Raw genomic sequence first — 14,392 nt, 5'->3', positions numbered from 1 at the left:
CGTCTAAAAAATGCAGTCATTACTGTCTTCCTAGCTAATTACAGATTTGGTTTGACGCAAAAGACACACGAGTTCAATATCGTTACAAAGGAATAAAATAACTGATCTCAACAGCTATCAACAAAAGTGCTGTGTGCAGTACTGCATTCACTTAACCAATGATCTTGACCCCAATTAGGATTAGTCGTATAAGTTATTGTTCGTTTTCTTTCAAAAAGATGGTACGGTACTAGAAGCGAAACTTTCAAGCCGCCTGAGGATCGGACACACTTGCCTAGCCCATCCTGTTTTAGAAGGTACGAGTGTGCTCAATGTGAGCATTCTTTTGAGATCTTTGCGTTCACGATTTTGTGCACTAGCTTTTTCAAGCGAAACCAACTAATGATTGGTGAGCATCAATAAAAGCTCACTTGTATACGTACAAATTTGAAATTGTACCAATGAGCACTGATAAAACCGTTGTTAACTTCTCCATTTCCACTTGTTAAACGTTTGTCCCATATAGAAATTAATTCCATTTACAAATATTTTTGGCCTAAATATATGATAAAAGATCAGTAAATTAAAATAATGTTCTAATGCTGATATTAAGGGCTATCTTACTTATGCTTTATAAAATCAGTTCCATAGAATGTTCGCTATATTTCTCATCAGGCGCATTAGTAGCATCTGTACTCCTAAGCATATGAACCTTTTGGGGATTCTAGACGAAATTTTACATCTCCAAAGAAAACCAAAGAAGAAACAAATTACTGGAGCCGCTGCAACGGAAATAATAGCCTTTGGGATATAGGATATCATGTTTAACTTTTTGAATAGTATTTCTTGATGGAATCTGAGTTAATCTGTCAGAGTGGGAAGTTGATACTGTGTTCCAAATGTAAATCGAGGCTGTGGAAGATGAAGTTGAGTGTCCGAATCATTGAGAAGTTTTGGTGCTATGTGGAAGTTGACTGTTCTCGACAATAAAGTCGTCGATTTCAAAACGAGTGCCGGTGAGGAGTGTCTGAGAGCGCCAGAAAACAGAAGGGATGCACAATCGGACCAGTTACCAGACCTGGTTAACAACTAAGGTATTTCATATGTACATGACTTTATACTATAAATCGAAAACTTATATTATTCAAGGAAATATCAGCGCAAAGGATAAACAAAATTTAAATTCCAAATGAAAGGGGTTAATACCTAAAGATTATTCCATCTAGTGCCCCTTGGATAAAATGTATAGTCATTAAACACAATGGTAGTGGTTTGGAAACCGTCCAACTTTAATTATTTAAACTATAATGGCATCTCAACTGTAAAAATGCTAGATTCTTATTATAAACATATGGTAAGTTAGATGATGCATCAAACTCACTAGGCTATGCAACTATGAAGCTGATGTTGTCAATCTCTGTTCTTAACTTTCACCTCGTTCAAAGAACGCAGACAAGGAAAATATAGCATCACTGTTTTGTAAATCCACTATTTCAACTCAGATTAAATCCAGTTATAAATCAGTTTTGTGAGCTTGCAGAAAAATCATTTACTGGAATTAAGGATTCCTTTTTCTTAGCTTTACTAAACCCAGAATCCACAGTGACTAAACTTTTATACTCTTCTTGCGCTTCAGATATCATTAACATAAAACAATAATCAGAAAGTGAAAACGTCAAATCTTCTGAGATTTAAGATTTATTCTACTTTAATTCTCAGTGGAATATTCAGGAGAGATCAGGCAAGTATTGTGGTAATTAGACAGCACAATTGTTTATGATGGTTCTTCAGTTACAAGAATTAACTTCTACAGATTGTCTAAGAAACTTACCTTCAGCATGAAGAGGAACAGGTGGAGGACTGTAGAGAGTTGCGTTGGATGCAGTACTAGCTAAATCCATCGCCAGTGTTGCATCGTCTCTCTCATCTGAAGGAGTATAAAGATCAATCTCTGAATAGTGATGTTCTAGCTCAGAAGAGGACTTTTCACCTGAAAACACCTGGGTAGTCCTCTGCGAGAGACACCTTTCAGAGGGTGACTGAGTTAACTGTGTATCTTTGAGAGTGGCATCTCTGGTAAGTTCGGATGACTGGGGAATAGAACATTCTTCTTTATTTATGTTTGTTTCATTCTCTGTTGTGCCTTTATCAGGTGAAGCACTGCAGGGTTTAATTATGTCACTGCCTTGAACCTTGGCAGAGATTTGTTCCTCTGATAAAAGACCAAGATTACTCTCTATCTCACCTAGAGGCTGTCTTTGGTCATTATGTCTATCACATCGGCACAAGTTAAATAGTTCAATATCACTGGAAGTTTTAGAAATCACAGAACTCACTTGGGCTCTGTCTCTTGCATCTGGGAATTCTGCTGATCTTTCAAGCTGGTAGGGTGAGGCTCTGCTGGGAACAGATGGAGAGCCAGACTGTAAATAGGCCTTAGCGGGTAGAGAGAATATATCAGGGTTAGGAGAACTCCTTACAGGAGGTCCCCTTTTTGGTAATGGTGGTGGAACATCTTCAGGCAAAGGACTGAAAACCCTAGATGGAGTAGCAAGAGGAGAGGAATGAGCAGAGCCTGGTGGTGAGATTGGTCTGAATACTCCCTTAGGAGAGTCAATTTCCTTCGGAGACACAGCCTGTCGAGCTATTGAAGTTGAGGATCCTGAATGAGATAGTTGAAGAGACTGAACTCCATCACTACCAAGGGCTGTGGCAAATACCGAAAGTGGGGCTTGACACAGTGGTGATGGTATTTGTTGTGAATGAGAACTCTGAGTGGGTGACGCATTGGAAGGAGTTGTCATCAGACTAGAATTAGATGAAAGGTAAGAGGCCAAGCTGCTAATGGTGTTCTCCAGGTCTTCCACAACCGTTTGAGTATCCATGGCACCTGCAAATATAAAATAAAAATACTGTTTATATAAAACATTTGAAAAATTAATAAATTTTAAGATAATCTGTACTTTCGAAAAGTACTTAAGTACACTATCATCACACATACATAAATATACATATGCAAATAAACAAACGCACGGACACATGTAAAGATTCAGTCTATGAATTTAGAACATGTATAGAGCTTAACATCTTACAAGACCAAAAAATATGCAGTGATTATGATGCTCTTGATGGACAGGCCTAAAACAAATGAAGTTGCTTGAAAAAAAATTAGAAATATCATCAAATTCCAGGACTGTAACGCTTTTACGAATTTTGTACCATTTCCATAGTGGCTACTGATTTAGTAAGCTATATAATATACAATGTAACAAGAAGTGAAAATCATGTATCTGTCTACCCATTTTTCTTCATGAATATCCATAACTCCACGAATAGTACTTTTCTCCTCTTTTATTAAAAAATTCCAAATTTTTCTGCCCTCGAATGCATTAGAGAGAGAGAGAGAGAGAGAGAGAGAGAGAGAGAGAGAGAGAGAGAGAGAGAGAGAGAGAGAGAGAGAGACTGTCATTTGGGGAAGGGCACTGCCAACCGTTGACCAAAAACCTTTCATCAAAGCATATCTCACATCGCATCTCCCCTCGTTGCCTGGACCTTTCATTATACAAGTTCTTTGTTGTTCAGTTCTCCCTTTCTACTTAGTAATTATTATTTCTCCCGTCAAGTTTCAGTTTCCAGGCTTTCCTTTTCAATCTTCGAAGGCTTAGTCAGGCACATTTCACCTGCTCTGTTATTCAGATACTTAGACCGGGAGAATTCCATCTAGGTTTTAACGTTCTGTTCACTTATTTTCATAAGTAACTTCCGACTTCCATAATGTTGCATTTGTTTCGTTCCTTTTTAGCAAGATATGTATGATCAACTAACATCAAAATTAATTTTCTTTGTGTCCCCATTTCTTTTTCTGTTCATTTCCATGTTTTTCTCGCCGAGAGATGTCAAAGAGGCAATCTTTGCAAAATAGGTCCGAACTCCTGGTCAGATCTAACAACTGTTACGAACTATGCATTAGGAACAGAGTTAAGTAAAATAGTTTATTCTGCCCAGCATTTAGGAGAATTCTGCATTATACGTTACGGAAGGAGCGTTATGCAACATGTACAAGAACAACAGCTGTACAGTGCAAGACACCCCCACCTAACTCTTGATAGTGGTGACAAAAATTCAGAGACATTTTACGTCTGAAATACACCAAACACGTTACTGATCTTCTGAGCATGTCGAAAAAATTGCTTTCCTTTTCCACGTGCATAACTTTTGTATTGGAAATTTCAAAAAACTCACACTGAGTGGCTTCATTCCACGCAAACTGATATAGGAGGCAATCAAACTCCTGTCTCTCTTTTACCCATTATTGGAAAAAATTTGTTCTTTAACTAAAACATTACTGAGCATCGTAACTAGATGTCAAATCATTTTATTCTTATCTTCAAACTACCCTTAAGAAATTTTAACCTTTCCTAGGTCTACTAACCACGGTGTGATAAATGTTCCTTTTACTCGAGGCTTTCCACCACATTTATTCGACCCAGTGCATTTTGTGACACTCTATCCATGTCAAGTAACCGATATACATCCTTCCCTCTATTAGTTTTCTTCGGTAAATCATTGCTACATTATGCAGCTCCTTTATATAGCAATATCTCTTATTACTAATTATCTATTCCTCAAGACTGATATTTATATTCCAGTCAATGTTAAAACGAGCTTGGTTTGATTGCTTTATCCTGCCAGCTAATGCATATCTAGTCTGCAGGTGACTGACATCAAATGCCATGTTATTAACACAGAATAAGCAAATAACCCATGTACCTGATACTTGCCTGACAATCTCGTGCATTGTCTTCACTATTATAATGTATCTCTGTCGGGATGAAATTTCTGTCTTTGTACAAACTCAAATAGATTAAACTGAAAAGGACTGCTGCACATTAAAGCATTCAAGCGACAAATGTGGCTGTGGAATTTGTTAACACCTGTGAATTAGTGAGGATTTATGAACTCAGGGATATGAGTCCACAAATGATGTGATTTGTCTCCAACAAAGCGATGCACAGCAGAATTGTTTATAAAGTTGTCGTTGGCCGTAAGATATAAATCATAGCTATAAGGAAATTAAAGATGACCTGTTCTTTTTACTGCTATTATGCAGATCGTGTTTGCAACACTACTATATATTTCTCCGCTGAAAAGATCATTTCAGATTTTTATTACTTTGTAACCTTTGTGTTACGGATTAGCAATCCTTTCCTTCTTTCAGGTCATATTCAGTTACAATCATCAAAATATCGCAGAGCTGCAGCACTCTTTTCCTCATTTCACCATGACAGAAGCTTCATCAAACTCTTCCTAAGGATTTCGAAACCACTGCTCTTGCTATTAGTCGCAAAAAGGCGTCAGAAACTAGAGTCTAACTACTAATGTAACCTGTTTTGTTTTCCATTTATTTTCTAAGGTAAGTAGATAGTTTTTTGTTTCCTTCTTCTTTCTCTGTTATTGCGGGCACAGTTTTTACCATTATAGCGAACGTGGGAGCTGAATACAAAAGATTTCTGGGAGAGATTTATTTGTGCGAAGGTAAATTCCCGATCCGTATAAATGGCGTGCCGTCTTCAGTGTTGAATGGGATACCGTATACACTACTTAAATGATATTGGAGTTTTCCTCTTCCATCCATCTCCAATATCCGCTTAATGAAACGATTTCTTCAAGTTCCTCTGAACTTATAGTGCTTTCTTTAGGAGCCGTATTTCAATACGGTGTATCTATCAAGATAGAGAAGTTTTCTTTTCTTTTTATAGACGAAATCAGTCACCCTGAGGACATTTCCAGATATCGGGGTCCAGTCTTTGAAGAAAGCCTCAGACAATCACAAACGAGTCTCTCTCTCCTGCTGCAAGGAAGAAAAATTAATTCACAGTGGAATATTGATCACAGCTGAGCCATATCATCCATCATACCCAACTCTTCCAATCCAACGCGGTTGTAGGACACCTCCCACCCCATCCCCAACCCCATACCCTCTCTCTCTTTCCGTCTGAGCAACCGCATGCAACGTTATTCTCTTTTGGGTTTCAACTTTATCCCAAATATTTTCTGTCAATTGTAGCACCTTATAACGAGTACACAATATAAAAGCATCATTCGTCATAGGACGTAGATTCCTATACATTTGTCATAAAACTACCAGGCAAAATACAATATTTTAAAGTATCTAGTTCTCAGAAACAGCAAAATCAAATAAATCTGTAAGCATTATCGAACAAAAAGTTGCAAGTAAGTCAAGATTACTCGTTCATGAAAAGAGTAAACTCTGAAAATCACATCTTGCTCAAGGTACAATTTGCAACTGCTTTTTATTAATCTGGTACATAACGTTCTTTAACTGATGAATGCATAGCCTAATGGGATTAAGGACACCGTTCAAGTTATTGTTGTCCCATAGTGAATACCACGTAGTCTGCTTTGTGAGACAAAATAAACGTGCTGACTTACGGTGCCTCTTCGGTCTCTAAATACACTGCGTTAAATCTGCTTCTTTTATCAGCTCCATTTGGTCTCTTTTTAGCTAGCAGAAGTCCTTGAGGCCAACCCTATGAATGTAGAAACGTGGCTCTATGTTTAAACTATCGTGAAACAGTAATGCTTAAACTTTCCATATAGTATGCTTAAACTGTCTTAAAATAATAATGCCGTTGTGAGAAATTTCTCTTACACAACATACCATGATAATAGACAAAAAGAAATTTAGACGAAATTTCATGTTCCCGAATTTGACAGCGTTGTAATGGATATCATCAACTTTATAAATGTATGTCGTCTTTCCAAAAATCGTCTACAATCAGGACAGGCATGTTTCTTCTGTGAGCTGCTACCATCTTTTCAGAAAGAAACATGAAAACCTGGCCGTCATCATGAGCCCAAACGAGAAAAATATTAACTGATATACCGGGTCACAAATGATCCTCCTACGACAACTCCTCTTTTATTTAGGAATACGAGTATAGGGGCTTTTCCGATGACTTTGTACACAGAAAAGACTTGAGGCTTATTTTATTCTCCTCCATTGAAATGAACTCGTTCCAGGATGGTGAAAGTTGCATTTTTAGTGATATGCAACCCCTCTTACCCTTCAGCTGCTGCCATTGCATTCCAACGTATATGACTTTCAAACATTCTGTAGACGTGTGTCAAATGCAACACCAGTAGGATTATGCTGGTCCTGAAGTTGATCAAAATTATTTATAGGAAGTCAGACTACATATATATACCCGAAATGTTTACTAATTTTGATGGTATTTGTGGCTGAAAGAACCAAAAAGCATCTACTTCTAAGTTCTGATAAGTCAGATCTCAGTATGTGAACTTAAGCTGATTTGTCTGGTGAATGAAGTTCACCAACTGAACAAGAAAGGAAAGGTAGTAAAAATGGAGCTCATGGTGCAATAACTGATTTCTTTTCTCCATCTGGTTGCTTGCAAGAGCCCGATACACTCCGGGACGTTTCAGTGCTTTTGTGAAAGCAGATGGTGGTACAGGAGAAAACATCTCAGTGATATACTAATGTAGAATAAATTCCCCATACTGTCTGGCTATTACTATATCTCTTCGAACACCTTTAGGAGTAATACCGTACTTCACCATGCACTTAGTTGGGATCTGAGCACTTATATCATCACTATGCTTCGTCATTCTTGCCTTTCTCTCACTTTTGGTGTGATGAGATGCAATGCTTGTTTGCATTCCAATAAGTCTCTTTGCACCATAATATAATCATCTGATACTTCATTGCATGTCACAATTCCATCTGCATATAGTTTATTCATTTCTTTCCATGTTCATTAAGCCACCAAAAATCCTGAACGCTTTTAGAGATAGATCTTCGGTCATTGAATGTGTGATCTGTGTTTGATGACATTCAATTTGTAAGCCCCCATCGTCTGTGACTGATATGAACCCAGACTGCCTGTCCAAACGTAACAGGCAACCTCCTGACCTCTCGCCCTGGTAAATCCTAATACAATAAATGACTCCTAATAAGCATGGATCCTCACTTTTATCTCAGTTCATCTACAAATAAATTCGCTCCTTCAAGAACTTCTTGTCTACTTTCTATCTTAAAGCTGCAGTGTAGTCTAAATAATATCATTGTTAAAACACTGTGCCTACCGTGAAAGACATAGAACTAGTAATTAAACTGAAATGTAAGTCAAACAATCAAGCATCCAGCAGTTACAGCAGGAATCCAGGATTCTTTAGTAAAAGAGTATGCTACTTATGTTGTGAAGTAGGACAGTATCAAAATCTTGGAAAGTCACATATAATACTTGAAAAAAATAGGAAGTTATCTTATACTTTTCAATGTACACATTCCTCTACATAATTATATGCTATTCTTTACGGCAATCCCGAATTAGACATGTAGCCTAGATGCTACCAGAAAAGTATCTATTTTTATGATGGCTACCATTTTAACACCACACCGGACAAAAAAATTCAATAAAAATAAGACCTAGAACTCTCATTTGATGTATTCGAATTTCTCTTGCAAACCTTTCTGCTAAGGCCCTGCTTCTTTTGTTGATTTCCTAATTCAGCTTTTTCTTACAGACACTTTCAGACTCTTCCTACAAACTATGCAGTTTATGTTTTTAATTGTCAACTGGTAATGTTGACAATTACATCTGCAATAGTCAGCCATTCAACAATCCATCATAGCTTTCCTCATCCCACAAACGTGTCTGTTACCATTTTCTTGAAGCTTTGAATCTACCCATAAGAATGCTAAACAGCCATTAAAGCATAACATCTTTGTCCGAGAACCACTACTTCACTTGGTCTGTCACTCCCCCATCCGCATTTAACTGAAGCTTCGTTTTCAATTTTTTCATAAAAGCTTTGATCAAAGTCTGCACATATATTGCTGGTATCTCCAGTCCGCAGGGACTGACACGAACCAAGTGATGAGTATAATGAGATTTCAGAAATATTAAGATTGTATTATACAATGACTGTCTGGGAATTGTTACAAACTTTTGATGGCGACATCTATCCCTCAGAAGTTTGTTGGGGTCTTCAGATGCTGCTTATACATCTCTGAGCAGCCCCTTCGAATTTATGTTGGACTTTTCTCTTTTCTTTATAAGATATTCTCATAAACGAAGTTTATGACAAGTTAAGTCAAAGGTTATAATATCTTCAATGACCCGCTGATTTCCATCTTAATTACTAAATGAGGTCTCCTTTTTCTGCTAATTTTGTGCATTCCTCTTGAGTGCTCTTTGATTGCGCGCTGCTACCACTCCTTAAACAGCACTGAATAATTTAGCAACAAAATCTCTAAGATATTTTGTGGAAATTGCGGTCCGTCCGGAAAATCAAATACCTTTCTCAGTCACCTGTACAAATCACCTCTATTATATGGGACTTTGCTTTTCTCAGTGTTTGGTGAGCCCTTCATTCTGCTAGTGCTTAAAAGGAAGCTCGCCGTCATCTACACTTTTTCTCTTATCGTCCGTTTCAATATCTTCATCGCATACAAAAGTGTAAAACATTAAACAAATAGATATACTTGAATATGTCTGATATATCAAAATGATTATAATGTTAAAAAGTAAATATATAAACTTGAGAGTATTGAATGCAGGAAGTAATAACACATCCTTAAGCATGTTACAAGGAGCGAATCAAAAAATACTTTCAGCGATTTTTCTATACAGATACCGAACTGCATCGTAAAACCAGCATTTTCATCTGTTATAAATTCATAAACAGTTAATTTTTGTTAGATTTGACGCGTGAACACAAATACAAATATATATAAACAAGAAAATGCTCGACAGACAGCATGTATCAACACTAAAAAATATCCAGAACATCTACTCTCATTGTTGTGATCGCCTTAGGAAATGTCAAAGGATGATGAGAGGATATAAGATTATTGGATTTCTCATAGCATAGATTGCACCTACTACATTACTGCTACTATATGCCACACCTTTTATAAACATGAAAAGGATACTGACGCCAAACTGTATAACAAACAGCTATGTACGCAGACAATTGCGATATCTTTTCTTGCATTTCTTAATTCTTTCATATTATGAGGCCAACGAGAACTATGTGTACTTTGCCTAAAATTATTCTTCTACATAATTTAAATTTGTTTGCATGAAAATTATCACAGAAATGGTGTTAATTTGACTGTGGTGGACTTCCTGCCGAGCACTCTAGAAAATACATTGGAAGCATACTTGAGTAAACTACTCCAAACACTTGCTTATATGCAGATGCAGCTTCCATCTTCTGATAACTGGGCAGGCCTGTTGGATGCTTTTATTAATCACTGCCGGATAGAAAGAAAACAGGTGAAGAAAGGCCTACAATAAGAGACTGAAAGATTAACCAGGAAGGAAGAGGCATGCATTTGCTGTTCACAATACACTCTTTTCGGATAGATCAGGAATTTAAAGAAAAATATTAATAAATATTAGTACGCAGATGAATTTTTAATATGATGCAAACAGAGAACTGGAATATAAAGAGATTTCACTCTTGTGCCGATGGAGTGCCCATTATGAAGCGCTGCTGAATACAGAGGGTGTAACAGAGGCATATCTAGATCTAATGTTGGTTGAAAATGAGTCATTCCAAAGTTGATAAATGAAGTGGTATTAGAAATTAGGCTAATGAGGTTACAAGTAAGATGGTGCAGCTTGGTAGTGTCAGCACGACTCGGTAGCTAACCCAGATGTGCCACTTAGGAATCGATAATGAGAGGTTTCCAATAAATATGCAAGAGGACTATTTATCTCTTTACGGAAGGGTACTCATATAGTGCCCATATGTGATGTAAAAAGCTGATGTCAGAAGGAATACAAACATGCATAGCTAAAACCTGGTGTGGTGTATTATGTATGTATATATATATATATATATATATATATATATATATATATATATATATATATATATATATATGTGTGTGTGTGTGTGTATATATATATATATATATATATATATATATATATATATATATATATATATATATATATATATATATATATATATATATATATATATATATATATATATATATATATATATATATATATATATATATATATATATATATATATATATATGGGCGTGTGTGTGTGTTTGAACGGGCAACTGTGCATGTGCAAGAATACTTGCATACACATGTAAGAGTTTTTATACTATATGTCTTGCTGTTTGTTGTGTAATGTTTATATCGCTTCTACTGGAATTTCCGTTAACTGGTTAAAATGGTCTCTCTCAATAATAACTTAGCTATCGTGGTTAAGCTTAGTTTGAAAGGTACCGTTTCCAATCAAAATTTATCGTTTGAACGTTCAAAAATGTGTAACAGTGATTTAATATTTTACTGCATCTCATTAAACACTTCCATACATAATTACTTAACCTTTTTGTACAGTATGTCCCCACCTTCATCCTCCTCAGAACGCATCAACAAAGACTACAAAGCGTTATCAAGACCCTGCAATGCAAGACGCAGCGCATCCGGCAAGAGACCCAGTTATCGTGATAGAAGCAAGCCTCTTGAGCCAAGAAAAATAGGGCAAACGTCTGACCTCCGTCGCGTTAAGCCCGAAAGTCATCTTTCTCAAAATCCAGATATATAGACCTAATACCCCTCGACCTTTAGCGACGGGGCCCTATGATACGAGTTTTCAATTATCCGTATCAGAATTTTCCACAAGGGAAGACGGAAATTTAATATATCTTACTTGGCTGTCGCTTTCATCCCTGGCTCATCTGTTATGGCGGGGCACACGCCAGATGAAATTGTCGCCTCCTATAATACCTCAGTTTCCACCCACTACCTTAGAATCTCCTTCAGTGCGCCAGAATCAGATTCAGGTCATATAAGTCAGCTGGACACGGAAATTTGTGCAATGTAATATCAATGGCATCAGTAAACATAAGTGTATCTATAAAAGGACTTGAAACAACAACGAATTTTGAAACCATGAAATTGAAACCAACACTAATCCGAAAACTCACTATTTATGTATGCATCATGCATCATAATTGCGTGTAAGGAAAAGGAATGTCGGTATGCATTACTCAGGAAGGCGCTTATTGCATTACGCTTTTGTTTTCTTTGTATTAGAGGGGCATATTTCCGGGTAGCCTACGTTTCTATGGAATGCTTTCTAGCTGCAAAAAAAAAAAAAGTACTATTTTTGTGTATGTCATAAAACCCTGGAGGAATGTTAAAAAAATGAAATTATTTTCAAAATCTGTACAAGATTTATAAATAGACAATCAGCAAGGAATCTCAAACCACACCCCATAAAATTAGAAAAACACAAAGTCAAGCTGTAATTTGTATTTTAATAAATGATGATAAAAACTGAAATTTTAACAAAGAGCAAACGAACATATGCCAACACAAAATTCTATTAGAAATAAAATCAGAATCCAGGTAAGAGAGAGGAAAAAAGTCTGAAAAAAAAATTCAACAAAAATCGAGGGGATTCTGTAACAGCGCCATAACGCATCAGATAACGGAATTTATTGATGTCAAATTCTGACTTTTATTGCTTCTCTGAAAAATTTGGGTATTATTCTTCGTCGAAGCCTTTGTAGATGAATTCATAAATATACATTTAAATGCATACAAATCTTTTTTAAATTTAAGCCTGAATGCATATTCAAAACACTGATTTTTTTTTCGTGCAGTTACTTTTTAATACACTCAAGGATACACGAAGCCGTATTTTCCATGCAAACATCGTGTTTAGCTGACTGTGTAATTGAAGAAAGGTGGGATATTTTCTTATATACATATATATATATATATATATATATATATATATATATATATATATATATATATATATATATATATATATATATATGCGCAACTGAAAGTCTTACGTTCGATCCTGATGTGAGTCAGACACTTATTTCTGTTCCACACGTGGTTGTGTTGATTACGTCTGTCTTATTCACTCAGAAGGTGTTATTCGAATGAAATGCTATCGATTGGGTTAATGCTGGATCGGGAAGTTATGCAAAGCTCGCTGGTATGCAAGAAAAAGCCTTTGGTACAGGGGTACTTAGATTCCAGCTTCTTTTAAGACTTGTGTGGTTCGGTTGGTAGTGCCCTTGCCTTTCAGTTTACAGACGGGTTCATTCCCGATGTGATTCAGAAATTTATTTCTGTTCCACACGTGACTGTGTGTTGATGACGTCTTATATATATATATATATATATATATATATATATATATATATATATATATATATATATATATATATATATATATATTATATATATATATATATATTAAGAGATAGACCTAGATAAAGCTAATGATTGGGAGTTACGCATACTGAAGCTGCTCGTCGGAGAATGACTAAAAGAAAATGTGGATTACATCTTGATGAACTGCAACTATATAAGAGAAAATTCTCCAGAGGTTATCAACAATTCATTCTTAATAAGATGCGAGAAATTTTACCATACAAAACCAAGGAAAATCTCTTGGGTCCCCTTACGAGACACTTATGATCAATTTGATGGTAGGATAGCCATTTTCATTCCACAAAAGAGTTCACAGAATGAAGGACTTGTGAGTGGCAGTGAAAGCTTAGCAGATTACTCTTCAGCATCTTCAGCAACCCTAACTTGATGCTACCCTCGATAATATGGAAGATGGCATTGATGACCAATGTAAAACCTAGATTAACATGTTTAATAAAAAAAAAAAAAAATCGTAAAACGAGCCGAAATTCGACCACCTCATGACAGCACTGGCTGGTTCAGTTTCTCTACAAAAGCATCTAAATTCTTCCTGCTACAACTCATTTCTGCACACACACACACACACACACACACACACACACACACATATATATATATATATATATATATATATATATATATATAGAGAGAGAGAGAGAGAGAGAGAGAGAGAGAAAGAGAGAGAGAGAGAGAGAGAGAGAGAAACTGAACCAACCAGTGCTGTCATATGTATATGTATGCATATATATATATATATATATATATATATATATATATATATATATATATATATATATATATATATATATATATATATATATATATATATATAGTGGTAAATAAAAGTACATCAAACAAGAATAAAAAATCACAAGACGATTAATGCAACAAAACAATTACTTAACTCATCCACTATTTCAGAGCTTCTAACAAAGAAGACAGACAGAATGGGGTGTGTACGTGTGTCCGTGGGGGGAGGGGGAGATATGGAAGAATACACTCACATTACTTCCTTCTGTAAGAAACCGTATTTTGAAATGTAATGTACTCTATACTTCCATCACATGTTAACATCAACCTCGAGTTCACCTTGCACTGAATATACAATGGCAAACACTTAAAGGATTAGCTGGCTAAGCTGATACGAAAAAATGACTG

General features: G+C 36.0%; 1 protein-coding gene across 1 annotated transcript in view; it reads right to left on the bottom strand.

Moving 5' to 3' along the window:
• LOC136835066 (uncharacterized) overlaps positions 1 to 14,392 on the bottom strand; it is a 658,594-nt gene that overhangs the window by 580,048 nt on the left and 64,154 nt on the right. The window contains exon 3 of the mRNA XM_067098214.1: positions 1,811 to 2,869. Within this exon, the coding sequence (XP_066954315.1) occupies positions 1,811 to 2,869 (1,059 nt within the window). The remainder of the gene's footprint in view (positions 1 to 1,810; positions 2,870 to 14,392) is intronic.

The sequence above is a fragment of the Macrobrachium rosenbergii genome, chromosome 4 (genome assembly GCF_040412425.1).
Source record: "Macrobrachium rosenbergii isolate ZJJX-2024 chromosome 4, ASM4041242v1, whole genome shotgun sequence".
NCBI classification, from domain to species: domain Eukaryota; kingdom Metazoa; phylum Arthropoda; class Malacostraca; order Decapoda; family Palaemonidae; genus Macrobrachium; species Macrobrachium rosenbergii.
This window is presented reverse-complemented; position numbering and strand designations above follow the sequence as displayed.